Here is a 14,613-nt window from a genome sequence, read left to right on the forward strand (position 1 = left end):
CATGGGCAGCCTCTCACCAGCAAACTGATCCTGCGGCTGCCAGAATCCCCTCCGGACTCCTGCAGACGCACCAGCCGCATCCTTTCCAGCTTGCGCCTGTGCACAGCATCTGCCTCCTGGCCCGCAGCCTGGGGCCCCTGGCCAGCTCGAGTGTGGGTCAGCAGCATGGCGGCCAGCTCGCTGTCCACGTCAGCCAGTTTCTGCGCCTGCACCACACGTTTTCCTATGGAAAGGGCCAGAGGAGGGGTCGGGGTGGATGTACAGAGGAGTACCAGCAAAGCCAGTGGCTGATCCCTAGGGACACTTCACATGAGCAAAGAGCTTCCAGGGTGGGTCCTCTCTGTGTCACTCGACTGATAAAGATGCATATTTGGGCCTGGCCCCTCACAGCAGCTCCCCTTTCACAGTCCCTCAAACCTAAGGAACTCTGGTCCCAGTCCTTAGCTCACACCAGTAGATGATTTTCTAAGAGAAAAGGCAGATGCTCGGGTTTATAGTTGTGTGATAACACCCTTTCCTGGACTCAGGTAGAAGATGGGGTGGTCACTGCTGCAGAGGCCTGCTTCTGAGGTACATCCGACTGACTCCCCAGCCCCGCCTGTGTGCACACAGCATGATCCCCAAGTTCTTATCAGAAATGGGGTTCACAGAGGTAACCTGGTTCCAGCACTGCTCTCGTCTGCCTTTTGGAGTGGGCACTCTGATGTGGGGAAGCTCAGATCCTGGACTCACGATGAGCTAGCCACAGACAGCAGGGTAAACACTGCCTATGCCCCCTTCCCATACAGAGCTGGGGTTAATGGTGCTGGTGGAACTGTGCTTGGTGACAAGGCCACATCACAGGCTGACAGTAAGAATCCAGGTAGGGCAGGTCAAAGGGGGATCCCACCTTGAGGCTTGGGTCCTCCCCCACTTACAGAGCTTCCCAGGGCCTGGCTCCACCTGTCATCACACAGGGCCAGTAACCCGCTAAGGCGCCCTATAGGGCAAAGCACGGCTGTTCCTCTACTCACCTACCACTCCCTGTTTCCAGGCTCCTCACCACCACTCTATTTTAAATTCATCTCATTGCTTTTTCAGTGTCACAGGTTGGCTTAGACATCTTAAGTGACAGCCTGAAGGAACACTTTGTATGTCAGAGCTTGGGCGTGCATGGGAAGCCCAACCTGGAATCTGGTCTGAGCAGCCTGTGATCATGGCCCAGGAGAAACAGCAGGCTGGGGGCAGCCACACAGCCAGGATTCAAGTTGAGTTCAAGGGACAGCACGTTTACCCCAACAGTTGCCTCCCCTGACTCCAAAGCAACCAGAAATGGGGTTCTGGAGGAGTCATGTGGGAGCACACTTCCCTAAACACAAGAACAGCCTAGAACTTCTCAAGGTCTCAGGGAACTTCTAATCCAGAGCCGTACCCCAGGGAACACAGGCTCTTGCAGGGAACCCTCTGCCCGCCCATCATGATCATGTGACCTCCCTTGCCTTAGTTCACTGAATATTAAAACGAGGGTCTGGCCTAGAACAATGGGGCATACATGGACTGTGGGTCCCTCCGACCACCTGCTGAGCCCTCAGCCTCTTCCTGAGGGAGAATGTACAGTTCTGCCTGCAGAGTCAGGAATTAGAGGGGCAAGATTCCCAAGGTCCTGTGACGTGGAGTGTAGAGGATTCACCGAGCCCCAAGCCATGGCTCGGGCATCCTCTTCTCAAGACACAGTCCAAGGCTGCAGTCCGAGGTGGACAGAGCTGGGACACCCACATAAGAAAGCTCTGGGAGTCACCATCTCTAACATCTGAGCAAAGAGCTACGTAGAGCGTACAGCCCTCCTCTCCTTCCGACGGCAGGCTCACATTCAAGCCCTGGGGCCTTCATGTTTAAGGGAACAGAAAGACTCCAGACACCCCGTGGAAGCAATTTTCCTCAAACCTAGGACTTTCCAGTCCAGACTCAAGTCTCTCATTCCCTAGCTTCATAAACAGCCAAGGAACCAGGGAGGAGTTTCTAATCTGCTTTTAAAAATCAGGGTCAGGGCTGAGAGGTAGCTTGGTGGAGAGTGTTTACTGTGCACAAGGCCCTCAGCACACATGTAAAAAGTCAGGTATGGCAGCATATACCTGCAATCCCAGCACAGGGAGGCGGGGACAAGAGGATCCCAGGTGCTCGCCGCTCACTGGCCAGACAGTCTAGCCAAGTGGTGAGCTCTATGCTCAGTGAGAGACCCTGCCTCAGAAAATAAGGGGGAAAGCTACAGCCACTCAACTCTGGCCAACACACAAGCTCGCACACTCACGCACGCACACATGCACACACACTTCTCATTTCTTCCCTGTGTGAGCAGCTCAGATTTAGGTAATTAGCAGAATTACCATCTCCCTATAAGACATCATGATTGGATGCAGGGCCAAACCTAGAGGAGCTTCGAGGTTCAACAACCCTGTAAGTTCCTGGGGCTATCACCAGGGACCCCAGCTGGGCATAACCAGTCAACCCTGAATCCAGACACTAGAGCAATGATCAGCAATGTGAATACATACCACACACACACACACACACACACACACACACACACACACACACACACAGAGGCTTCTGCCTCACTGAACCACATATACCCCACCTGCCACCCAGCATGTGGCCACAGTCTCAACTCACGTCTGGGGCCTCCTGGTATGAGGAGGCTTCCCCCAGAGAAGAAGCTGGCTCCATCATTTGAGATGACCCGAGACCTGGATGGTGGCAGCGAACAGGAACCTCTTGCTCTTGGCTCCCACATGTGACCTAAGTGAAAAGCACTCTCATAAGACAGGGCCCAAAGTGGGGACTGGTAGACCATACCAGCTCTCCCGTATGGAGCCTGGGCCTGCAGATGCCTCTCCATCTCCACTTTCAGACTCACTAGTATGCCCAGGTGCCGGCTGCTGCTGTCTGAATGCATCCTGCAAGAGGGATTGTGGGTAGGAGATGGGCTGTCTCTGCACTGTCTTCTCCAGGCTTGGACCCCTCCCCCCAGCATACATAGGAGGTCTCCATTTGATCACACACAGTTCATGCAGACTGTCTCCAACTCTAACCCGGGCCTGGGAGAGCTGAGGCTCTAGGAAAGTCCTCTCCACGTGCAGGTGAAGGCAGATGGGGTTTCATGCTGAGGCCTCTGCAGAGCAACAGGGGCCTCAGAGGAGGCTGGGCAACGAGGCCTGCCAACAGACCCAGAGCAGCACTTTGAGATGCTGCAAGTGGTTACAGCCCCGAGGCAGCAGCGTCTGCCCACAGGCATGCTTTTCCGGAGCACAGACCCACAACTCCACAGGGGTCAATCACCCGGGTGAGGCAGAGCCTAGCTGATGAATCACATTCCAGACGGAACCACCCAACTGCCAAAGCACACCTGTGCAGTACATTCTCCCAACCTCAGCAGGGTAGGGCGGAGCACATGCTGGCATTGCCCCCTGAGACTGGCAGCAGCAGGAACCCCTGCCCAGGCTGCCCACCTCTCTGATGTCCGCCTGCCCGTCCTGCCTTCCTGTTCACAGTGACCTCTTCCTCTGTCTAGATGTACCTGCTCTTCACCCTCCTGCTCACAGGCTTCTGTTTTACAAGGACATCTCAGCATTGGGCTCATTTGCACACCCACAGCCCTCCAGGTGAGCCATGGCTTCTGCCTGACCCAGGTCTCCCTGCGACAGAGGTGCTCTTTTGATCTCAGCTGCCTGACAGACGCATCCTCAGGGATGTGGGCTGAGGTGGACTGGCCTTCCATCCTCCGTGGGGTCCAGCCGGTCTATAAGCAGCTGAGAACAGGTGGTCCCAAGCCCAGGGAGAGCAGCCTGGATTTCAGACTCTACAGCTGGGACCCCGGCTGTGTCAGGGCCCTGCAGACCCTCCCTCCGTGAAGACTGGCTAGGACAAAGACTGAGCAGCAGAGAAAGGCAGGGTGGAGTCAGCGGGTTCAGAGAGCAGCTCAAGCAGAGAGATGACCACCTGGAGAAGGCTCCTTAGAGGCCAGAACGCTCCAGTCATTTTTTTTTTTTTTTTTTTTTTTTTTTTTTTTTTTTTTTTGGTTTTTTCGAGACAGGGTTTCTCTGTGTAGCTTTGCGCCTCTCCTGGAACTCACTTGGTAGTCCAGGCTGGCCTCGAACTCACAGAGATCCGCCTGGCTCTGCCTCCCGAGTGCTGGGATTAAAGGCGTGCGCCACCACCGCCCGGCGCTCCAGTCATTTTTAAACCGTCTTTGTCATCCCTCGACTGCCTGCTGCCTGGCTGCCTCTCCTGCAGGCCAGAACAGTTAGTTCCTCACAACCGAAGCTCTAGAGAGCACTGGAGCCCCATCTTTCTCTCACTTCTGCAGGGGCAGATATGGAATCCCCACCCAGCACCTTCCAAAGCTAACAGGGCAGACAAACGCCAGGCCAAGCCACCTGCTCACAGCCTGAGATATCTACTCTCATGGCTAGCTTCTGTGTCCAGTGCCAGCTGCCACACTCCTGGGGGCCAGAGGGCAGGGTGGACTTGTCCCCATAATCTCTTCCTAGCAGAGAGTCAGCAGCTGACCCTCATCCTGCCCCTGCCCCAGCTCTGGCATTGGTTCTGTGGCCCATGCTAATACAACAGCCTCAGCTGTCACTAGCTCAGATGTCCTTGCCACATCCCCACAGACATGCAGTCTCAGCTTCACAGATCTTGCTGCTGCCACACACTCAGAGCTGACCCGGGCTCCTTCCCACACGAACGCAAGGCAGAGGGTGGCAGTTTGTGGACTGCAGGGTCTTGGCAAACTCTCGGTCACATCCCAGGGAATCACTCCAAGATAGAACAAGCCTGTCACCCTGCGGTGGGAACACTGTGGCTGGCACACTGAGTTGGCAGGGGTTTGTCCCACACGGGGAGGAAGTTCAGGAATTTCCCTAGCTTTCTTGACTACCATCACTGAGTGGCCAGTGGGTCCCTCCATCAGGCCTTGGATCTATCCACTCCCCACCAAAGTGAGCCCTGGCCTATGACGTACACTGCAGACATATGCTGCTCCAAAAGACAAAGACTGGGGAAGACACATCGAGGTCAAGATCAGTCTGCGTGGCAAGGGTAGGTGACCACAATTCTTCACCCTCAGGATCACGGAGGGTGGATGGTGACAGCGGTCTCAGCAGTGAGTTGAGCTGGACACACAGTCACCCTGGGACAAGGCATTCTGCTGGCCCTTGCAACATCCTTGCTCACAGGGTCCGCTTGTCAATGACGGAAATAAACTGTGTGAGGTGAACTCACCTCCACGTGTGCTTTTAGAAACAGCACAGGGCAACGGTGTTGCCATCGGGTACAATCTGCCATCCTGATTTGGCACAGACTTTCTTCCCCTTTGGGGGACAGGAGGTTATGCTGGAGACACCAACTCATCTGCAGCAGGGGTAGAAATACCCTCTAAGCACACAGGCCTCCCAACGTGAGTCCACAGGGGAAGCAGAACGGGCCACCACTAGGTGTCAGTCCCACACCAGGACACAAGTTCATCACCATGGATGCTCTCTAAAACCTAAGCCTTGCCATCATAGGTCCCAAGGACATCAGCCCTGCTGCCTGCCTCCCTGGAGGGCTTCTGCAAGAGGGCTCCCAGGTGACCCCTTCGCCAGCCACCTCCTTCACCAGCATAACTGGAGGAGAAGAAAGCAGTGTGGGCCATTCAATCCTTGAAGGACAAAAGACAGCATGAAAAAAAAATCAGCAAAGAACATCCAAGGGTCGGGGAGGAGAAACCACGGAGCGAGCCAGCAAGCCAGCAGCGGAGAGCTGGTGGTTGCCGGCACCTATATATTGTCCCACACAGCCATCCCACTGTGAATGAAGCTGCTGGGTGCTGCGACCAGGCCGAGGTGCGAGCTTTGTGTCTGTCACCCTAGAGGCCTCCCTCCACGGCCAGCATCCAATTTGCTGAAACATGACTGCTACACCAAATGGTTTCATAAAGAAATGAAGGCCATAACATTTCCGCTACCTAACAAAAAATGGCGGTGGGGGCAGACAGGTGGCCCCACCATCACGCCGCAGCACACTCGTCCTTCACTGGCGCACGCACCAGTGTCCCTGGTGCTGGCTATCTCGGGCACTCCCCCATGGGCTTATCTCCCTCATGCAGGCAAAGTATGAAAATGACAGTTTAAGATAACATATAACGGAGCCCATCTTTCTTCTGAGATAAGATTTTCCAACCTGGAGTCACTGCACATCTGTGGGCCGGTGAATTAAATATAAAAGGAGCCGCCAGGGTTGGAGCTGGGCATGTCCCGCGGCTCCCCGAGTCGCTCGGGCTCCTGAGTAAAGCCTGCTTCTCACAGGAGCCTCGTTTATTCCTCCAGAACCTAATTGAGTTTTGCTGTTTCTATATTGTCTACTTTCCAAGCTGCCTTGGATTTACATTTGTAAACAAGCAGGCAGAAACCTCCAACCAGACTTAATGAGCTGTGCATTCGCTCCTCTGCCACCGCCCGCTCCGCAAACCCGTGCTTCAGCACAGGCTGGATGTGGCCCGTGGGGCTCTTGGACTTAAAACCAGGCTGCGCTTTGAGGAATGGAAAAATCCCTAATAAGATGGCAGAGATCTTGGTCTCAGCCTCGCAAAGGCCTCCCACAACCAGTCCTGCACTTCTGATTTTAGCAGGAAAATCACCCACCCTTTGGGGTCCCCCAAAGGACGAGTGGTGAGGACGCTGCTGTCTCTGAAGGTTCTCTCCTGGCTCACCTCCCCAGGACAGGTGCCTGACTTTATGCACCTAGATGTCTCTGTCTATTGACCCCCTCAGCCTCTCCATTCTCAGTGAAAGCCTCTGGAGGGTCCAGGCAGGACCACCCAGAGCCAGCCCCAGCCGCCTGCCCCCATTGGTCAGGCAGCAGCAACAAGAGCAGGCCGCGTGAGTCCCTCTGCTGAGGCACCTTGAAACCATGTCACTGTGCTCAGAAGAAAAGCTTTCCTCCTTCCGCGGTTCCTGAGCTACACAGAAAACTCAGGCTAGCTCTCCCCTCTCTCTGATGGGCAGTTCTGGGGCTGGAACTCTACGTCAGACCCTCCAGCACCTCGTCACTCTGTTGGAGGGTGGTCACAGGATGACCCATGGACAAGCCTGAGAAGACCGGTGATTCCAAGCTCCCACCAGAACCCAGGCAGTGAATGCCTGCCTCCAACACAGGCGTGGTGGCCAGGTCAGGCTGGAAGCCATGCTCACCCAAGTCTTGGTTTCCTACAAAGTGTGGGATGCCTAAGGTGAGGCTGCCCCTCCTGCTCTAGCTGGGGAAACAGGCCCTGGAGAAATGACACAGAACCAGAAGAATTAGGTGAAGCTGCTGGAAATCTTACCCACGTTGGCTAAGGTCAGGTGCAGGCGGCCCTTCACCACTGTGTGGACACCAATGGGCTTGATGCTGCCAAAGGCAGCCACGTCGCCGCTCACCACCATCGTTTCCTGCTCATACTCAGTGGCCATGACCTCCAGTTCATGTGAGACCTGAACAGCTGGCCGCCCTTGGCGGAGGAGGTGCTGCAGAGGGAAGAGAGACAGTGGTGAACAGCTGGGGTCCAGCCACTGCCACCCCTAATGGTCAGCAGAGGCGGCCCTGGAGGAGGAGGAAGGCAGGTCCGTGAAGGGCGTCAGCTACAGAGCGCTAGTCACCTGCCACACAGAAGGGGCCAACTTCTTAGAAACATCAGCTTTTACACAGCCCAATCTGCCCTCTGAATAAACACTGGGTGGCACTGTGGTGCACCAGGGACCTGGCAGCCTCCTGGTAGGAGCCAGCCTCCAAAGGGAAGAGATACGGACAACAGAACAAGGCAGAAACTGGCCGAGCCCCTCTCTGAATGAAACTGGGATGTGACAGCAAAGGTGACACCGGAGGGGCCAGGCCAAGGTGCACACCGCAGAGCCCACGAGGACAGGACCACAGGCCTCAGGAGGGGAGCCAGGCCAAGGTGCACACCGCAGAGCCCACGAGGACAGGACCACAGGCTTCAGTGTGGCTCAAGGAGGGGCCAGACGGGGTCACGGGATATGGGGACCTCTGGACCTGGGCTGAGGCATCATGAAGCCCTATGTGCCAGCGTGGCAGGCAGGCACAGCGAGTGGCACAAAGGCCTGCCCCAGGACAGCGTCAGCGGGGCTCTCTTGCGTCCCTCTCTCCAGCTGTCATCTTCAGGCTCTGCCTGAGCCCAGGCGAGGCTGGGGCACTAGGGATGGTCTCAGGCTCCTGGCCAGCCTGGACCTCATCAGCTACGTGCCCTGGAGCTTCCTCCTACCAGACAGGTGTATGGAACCAGACTACGGTCCAAGCTTCAGTAACCCTTCAGTCTCTCCTACAGAAATGAGAGCACCTTCTCTGGGAGTGAGGACGCCACACTGGGCGGCTACACACTTCGGAGGCTGCCAGCCCAGTGACAATGGCACACCACAAGTGCACAGCCATTCATGGCTCAAGAGCCCCTGGTATTGGAAAAATAGGACAAGGCCTTTGGAGAACGACCCGGAAATACTGGAAAACATCGAGCATTTGCAGGAAGCAAGGAGATGCGAACACAGTGCCGGGTGCCTATCACAGTGGAAGGCTGGTTGCAAAGATGGAACCTCTGGACGGAAGGGTGCGGCTGCCGAGAGCCCACACGGAGGAGCTGGCCTCGAGGGCCCCAGCTGCTCTGTCATCTGAAGCCCCCACTCCATTGCTTCGGATGTGACATCAGGGCACACAGAGGCAAAGAGCATGGGCGTTAGGGTAGGGACTGTGCAGAATCCCAGCTGTGATGGTTATCAGTGTGACTGTGAACTTGTCTCCACTGGAAACAGTTAACAGGAGGTCATACCTAAGTGGCCAAGGGCTTCCTTGAAAGAAGCACGGAGGTCATTGGCTCCAGCGACACATGAGCCCTTAAACCCAACCCGCATTCTTCTTTGCCTTTTAACTTTAAAACTGAAGTAGAGAGGCTTGAGAGGCAGCTCAGCAGTGAAGAGCACTGGCTGCTCTTCCAGGCGTTCAGTTCCCAGCACCCGCAAGCAGCTCACAGCAGAGCTGCCTGGAACTGTGGCTTCAGGGGACTGATTGCCCTCTTCGAGCCTCTATGGGTACCTGCAGGCATGTGCAGATGTGCGCACACACACACACACACACACACACACACACACACACACACACACACTGAGGAATTTCCAAGGAGAAAGACCAAGTAAGGAAGCTGCAGCTGGGACGAGGCTGAGCCCCCACCATGCCTCCATGGCTGCCTTGTGAGGCCCCTTCTCTCCTTCCCAACTCCCCTCTGCTGCAGACCCTGCCTCCAGCATCCACAAACCATCCCTACCCAAGGAGCATCATCCTCACAAAGGACACCAAGGCCCGGAACGCTGAGTAACAAGGTGGTTAGTGGAGACAGGACAGGTTAAGAGAGGGAGAAAAGGAAGAGGGAAGGACTGGCACAGCCTCAGAGAGGAGGGGTGCCATTTGGGGGTCCGGCACACAGAGACAGGAATCCATGGGTCTCACCACCCATCAATCACCTGAGAACAAGGTAGGCAGGGAGCCAGATGGACAATGTGGCTGGGATCGAGGAGGGATCAGCATCTGTCATGATGCCACAGGGCTGAGGCCAGCCAGGGAATGTTCATGGCGATCTTAAGCTGATCCTCTGGGGTCCACTTCACCACAGAGAGAAAGAAAGTGGGGAGAAAGCCCAGGGAAGAGTGATGGATCTCAGTGTCTGCACAGGGAGAGGGTGGGAGACACAACTGAAGGATTCTAAAATCAGAGCAAGCAATTCAGAGGCTTGGGTGTAGCTCAGCGGCAGAGTGCTTGCCTGGCATGCATAAGGCCCTGGGTTCGATTCTCAGAATAGGAAGGGAAAAAGAAATGCATTACTGCCGATAGGAACCAGGTAACTCCACATACCTCAGTCATTTCCCGCCTCTGAGGGGCCAGCTAAGAGCACCATAGAGGACAGGCGACTAGTACCTGCCCTTAGACAACCTACACCATGGCTTTGGAAGAGTCAGAAGGTGGCATTACCCGGAAGGTCAGTATGGGAGAAAAGCTCACCAAGACACACACGGCTGTAGAATTCAGCCCCCAGGGAGAAGGCTGTCCCTCAGAGGGCAGAGAACACTGCACTGCTCGTCATTAGCGGACAAAAAGTTGGCACAACCTGGTGCTGGGCTGTGGCCCTACCGTTGGGGACAGGCTATATGGAGACTTGTCCCACGGCACTGCAGTGCCCTGCCCATCCTTCGGTGGGCCGCTACCTTCATCTGGACGCCAGCAGACCCAATGAGGAGCAGAGAGTCTCCGTCCCAGACGTCGACCTGCAGCGTCTGAGCAGCCAGGTAGTGGGTGAACCAGCGCTGCTCGCCTGGCTTCAGGAACCCGGGATCCACCATGTACCTCAGCTGGAAGCCGGGAGAGCCTGAACAGAGAAAGCCCAAGTGAGCCTGTGAGTAATTGGGGCCATTTATCATCTTTACGTGCTGGAAATATTTCTGCTCTGGTCATGATTACTAATTTCTGCTTCCGTCACAATGACAGTTAATAAACACATTAATCAAAAACATCATAAAATATCCAAATTAACAAAGCGAAGAGTCTGTTCAAGAGACTGTACTCCTTTCCAGTGCGCACAATAAGCTCCCAAAATAAGACTTATGGATTCCACCGGGTCCCGATGATGGATGGGGACTTCGCCCCATGAGGCTCACCAGGGAGTTTATTATTCTATGCACAGAACTTGAGAAGAGCCCAGTACACATGTACTGTCAAGGCTGGGTCACATGTGTACACACATACACACACACACACACACACACACACACAAAGATATTTTGAACCTGCCCATGCTGGGCTACCTCAGGGTAGGACATCAGCCCCCAGAAACCGCAGGTGCCTCTCTGAGGCTGCACCCACCAATCAGGCTGACTAACATGGAAGCTAGACTATGGCCTCTGCCTTCATCTTCCCGAAGAGACACGATCATTAATTCTGAATCGACAAAACTGACAGTAGAATCATCGTTAGTTAAAGTGCACAGGAGCAGCAACACCGAGAGACACTCAAAGCCGCATTTTCCCCTCTTATCGATAGCGCCAACGATATCTACAAAACCACGATGAGCAGAGCCCTCACCTCCAGACAGGAGGGAGTGTGTGCAGCTCCTCACAGGTCACCCTCCCCTCCGAGACAGCCTGCCTCATGTCTCAGCTGCACGGGGCACAGAGACCAACATCCTGTCTGATGCCATGACAGACGGCACCTCTAGTGGAGGAAGTGTGTGTGGTGTGAGACAACACAGCCTATGATGCTGGGCTCCAGTCCTGAGAAGCAGGGAATGGAAAATGGGTGGTCTGGGGTGGACCCCAGGTGTGTGTGGTGAGGCCTGGCTGAGGTAAGAGAGGAACCAGGACAAAGACCTAAGAGGAGCCAAGTGAAAACTGTCACACAGAAGACAGGTATGCCCCACTGCAGCATCTCAGAGGGGGCCAGACAAAGTCACCACCCACCCTAGCCCAGCCCTGTGGCCAGCCCTGAGTCCTCAGCTCAGGACCATTCACAGACAAGAACCTGGCCAGATTCTCGTGCCTCTCAGAGACACACAGGCTCTGAAGCAGCCCTGTGAGCACCAAAGCCTGGGCTTACCGCAGTGTCAGACCAAGGCCACAAGCAGTGCCAGCCCTCAGCAAGACCTCTATGGAATGACTGCCCCAGAGACATGTGAGCCACATGTCCACGTGCTACCTCAGCTTCTCCTGGGCACATGCTCACCTGTCTTCTTGGGACACTCCTGTCTCCAGTCAGCTCCTACCAACACCACCTGACTGGCTCCCCTGCTCCATCACCATTCACCAGCTGCCAGGCCTCTTCAATGCTACCACCAAGTCACTCTCTCAGCAAACACTGGCTGTGCCATGCCAGATGCCAGGCCCTGCACAAGGAACATGAAGAAACAGGACACACAGGACCTATGCCTGTGTGGCACTAAGGTGGAGGATTTGCCACTGAGCACAGAGCCAGAGCGGCAGGCCCGGGGCTGCTGATTGTGGTATCTGTTGACCATTCATAACAAGGCGGCCACCTCCTCACACTGTGGGCACAGCCCACTGCGCTCCTGACCAACAGCTCTTAGGCGGCCATGTCTAGAACTGCTACAGAAGAACCTTTGAGAGTCCTGTGTCATCCCTGGGGGCTCAGAAGCTGTGACGCCACCAGCCACACTGAAAGAGGGTCCACAGGGAGGGGTACCATCCTCCCCAAGTTCACAGCCCTCGCCCTTCCTACTCCATGCCCTTTCTGGCTATACCCTTGTGGCCTCCTCACCCAGGCCCACACACAGGCCCATGCCTTGGTGGACACTTCTGATTCTGGCGGGTTTCCTGATTCAACCCAGCCATCCCTTCACAATTCACAAATGCCTCCTGCCCTGGACAGGTGTTCACAGTTCCATAGAGTGAGACTCTTTCCATCTAGATGACATCCCAAGTTCAGAATGAGCTGCTGCAGCTGTGAATTCCTAGGCACCAAGTAAGGCAGAAATGCAGGGGCACACGGGGGCGGGGGGGAGCGCAGGAAGCGGGACAATGACTCACACCTCTCTATTCAAGGGCAGATCCAGCAGCCCACAAGAAAGGGAGGACCCAGTACCCCGGGGTCCACCTACCCCCACAGGCAGCTGCAGGGAAACACTGAGCACAGCACCCCAGACACAGAATGTGAATACATTCAGAATATCAGGAAAACATGGCTACATTAAGCCGCAAAGAAAACCTAAGCACATCCCATAAAGTAGAAATAAAACAACTCCGATCTCTGAATACTACGCCACAAACTAGAAATCATTAATGAAAATTTAATCAAAACAAATTCAAAACCTAACCCTAAGTGACTATGTCAAAGGGCACACAACAAGGTTTTCTAGAAGCCTGACTTGGTGGCACACGCCTGTCATCCCAGCACTGGGGAGGAAGAGTAGGATCAGGAGTTCAAGCCACCCTGGGCTACACAGTGAGTTCAAGGCTAGCCTGGGCTACATGAGATCCTTTTGAAAGGAGGAGGTGTCTAGGAGAACAATGAAAACACAGTTTATCAGAGTGAACAAAACACAATCATCAAAGAAAAATTCATAGCCCTGCATACCACATATCTACAAAACCAGAAGATCTAAGAAAAATGAAGTGAGCTGAGAAAACTGGGAAATTAATGATCAAAAGTATCAAAAAGAGGGGCTTGGAGAGATGGCTCAGAAGTTAGGAGCACTGGCTGCTCTTGTGGAGGACCCAGGTTTGGTTCCCAGGACCTACATGGTGGCTCATACTGCCTATGACTCTGGTTCCAGGGTACCCAACGCCCTCTTCTGGCACTACATACACATGGTGCATATACACATTTTAAAAAAAAAAAAAAAGGACAGAGAGGAGACAAAGAAAAGAATGAAGATAATCCCGATTTTAATTAACTAGGAAACAAGAAATAGCCACAGCCCTAAGAGGTAAGGCTGTGTCTGTACTTCGTTCCCGTGTATTCTGTGAGTCTCACGTATCATATCTTAATGCTTTATCTCTTGAAGAACATGTGGGCTTTTCCAATTTTCCCATTGTGATTAAAGCTTCTGAAACATTGTGTATGGTTTTTCAAATGCCCAGTGATGCAGGATTTGTTTCAATTAAGTTAATTATTTTTAAGCTGACATAAAAACATAATTGTATGTGTGAATTATATGCAAGTACAAAAACATGTACATAACAAATGCCATCTTGAGCAAAAAGAACACACTAGGACACACAGCACTACCAGACACCAAAATACACAACGAAGCTACAGTGACAGAGGAGAGTGTGTACTGCCCCAAGACACACAGGCCAGGAGAGCAGGACGAAGTGCCCCAAAATAACTGCATCCAACCACAGTCGACTGAGTTTTCCTTCCTCTGTGTCAGTTATTTTACATTAGTGCTGGTTTATGACCTAAACTGTGATGGGTCTTATACAAAGTTCCATGGCTCCTGAGAAGACTGTGCATCTGGTCAGTAAATGTCTGTGGTTTAGTTTAACTCTAGAGCTTATTAATTTTGAGTCTGGATGGCCGGTCTGTTGAATCTGGACTTGTGGAGTTGCCCACTGTTATCTTCCAGGACCTGTCTGTCTTTTTATCTGCATTAATGTTTGTGCTTGTGAAACCCAGGCCCCAGGGTTTGGTGCACATGTATTTACAACTGTTGCGCCTTCTTGGTTTGTGAGCAGAAACTTCATCTCTTCTAACTGTGGTTGATGCCTGCTTCATTAGATATAAGACTGGCCACACTGGCTACTCTGGGGCTTCTATGCCCTTCATGGACTGACGTCCACCCTCTGACGGTCAGTCTGTGGGTGCCTTTGCCAGTGAGGTGTGGTGTTTGGAGACAACAAATAGATACTGCTTTATAATCCAAACATGTTACCTACATCTTTTAATCAGAGATTTAATGTACTAAGTATTATTGAAAGAGGGCTGTTATTCCCATGATCTGCTGGCTGTTTCTCTGGTTAGTTATTTCTTCCAGGGCCTTGATGGTTTACTCTGTGAGGAGTGATGGACTCTTTCTTAGCTGGCTTCGTAGCCACGGGTTGCTTTGGT

General features: G+C 53.7%; 1 protein-coding gene across 10 annotated transcripts in view; it reads right to left on the reverse strand.

Annotated features, from left to right (window-relative positions):
* Nucleotides 1-14,613, reverse strand: part of Nphp4 (nephrocystin 4) — a 91,725-nt gene that overhangs the window by 9,231 nt on the left and 67,881 nt on the right. For all 10 annotated transcript variants that reach the window (XM_052718739.1, XM_052718736.1, XM_052718740.1 and 7 more), the window contains 4 exons: nucleotides 10,260-10,420; nucleotides 7,340-7,520; nucleotides 2,650-2,775; nucleotides 18-223 (listed from right to left, as the gene is read on the reverse strand). In XM_052718739.1, the coding sequence (XP_052574699.1) occupies nucleotides 18-223; nucleotides 2,650-2,775; nucleotides 7,340-7,520; nucleotides 10,260-10,420 (674 nt within the window). The remainder of the gene's footprint in view (nucleotides 1-17; nucleotides 224-2,649; nucleotides 2,776-7,339; nucleotides 7,521-10,259; nucleotides 10,421-14,613) is intronic.

This window comes from Peromyscus californicus, unplaced genomic scaffold (assembly GCF_007827085.1).
Source record: "Peromyscus californicus insignis strain IS unplaced genomic scaffold, ASM782708v3 Scaffold_5__1_contigs__length_169319896, whole genome shotgun sequence".
NCBI classification, from domain to species: domain Eukaryota; kingdom Metazoa; phylum Chordata; class Mammalia; order Rodentia; family Cricetidae; genus Peromyscus; species Peromyscus californicus.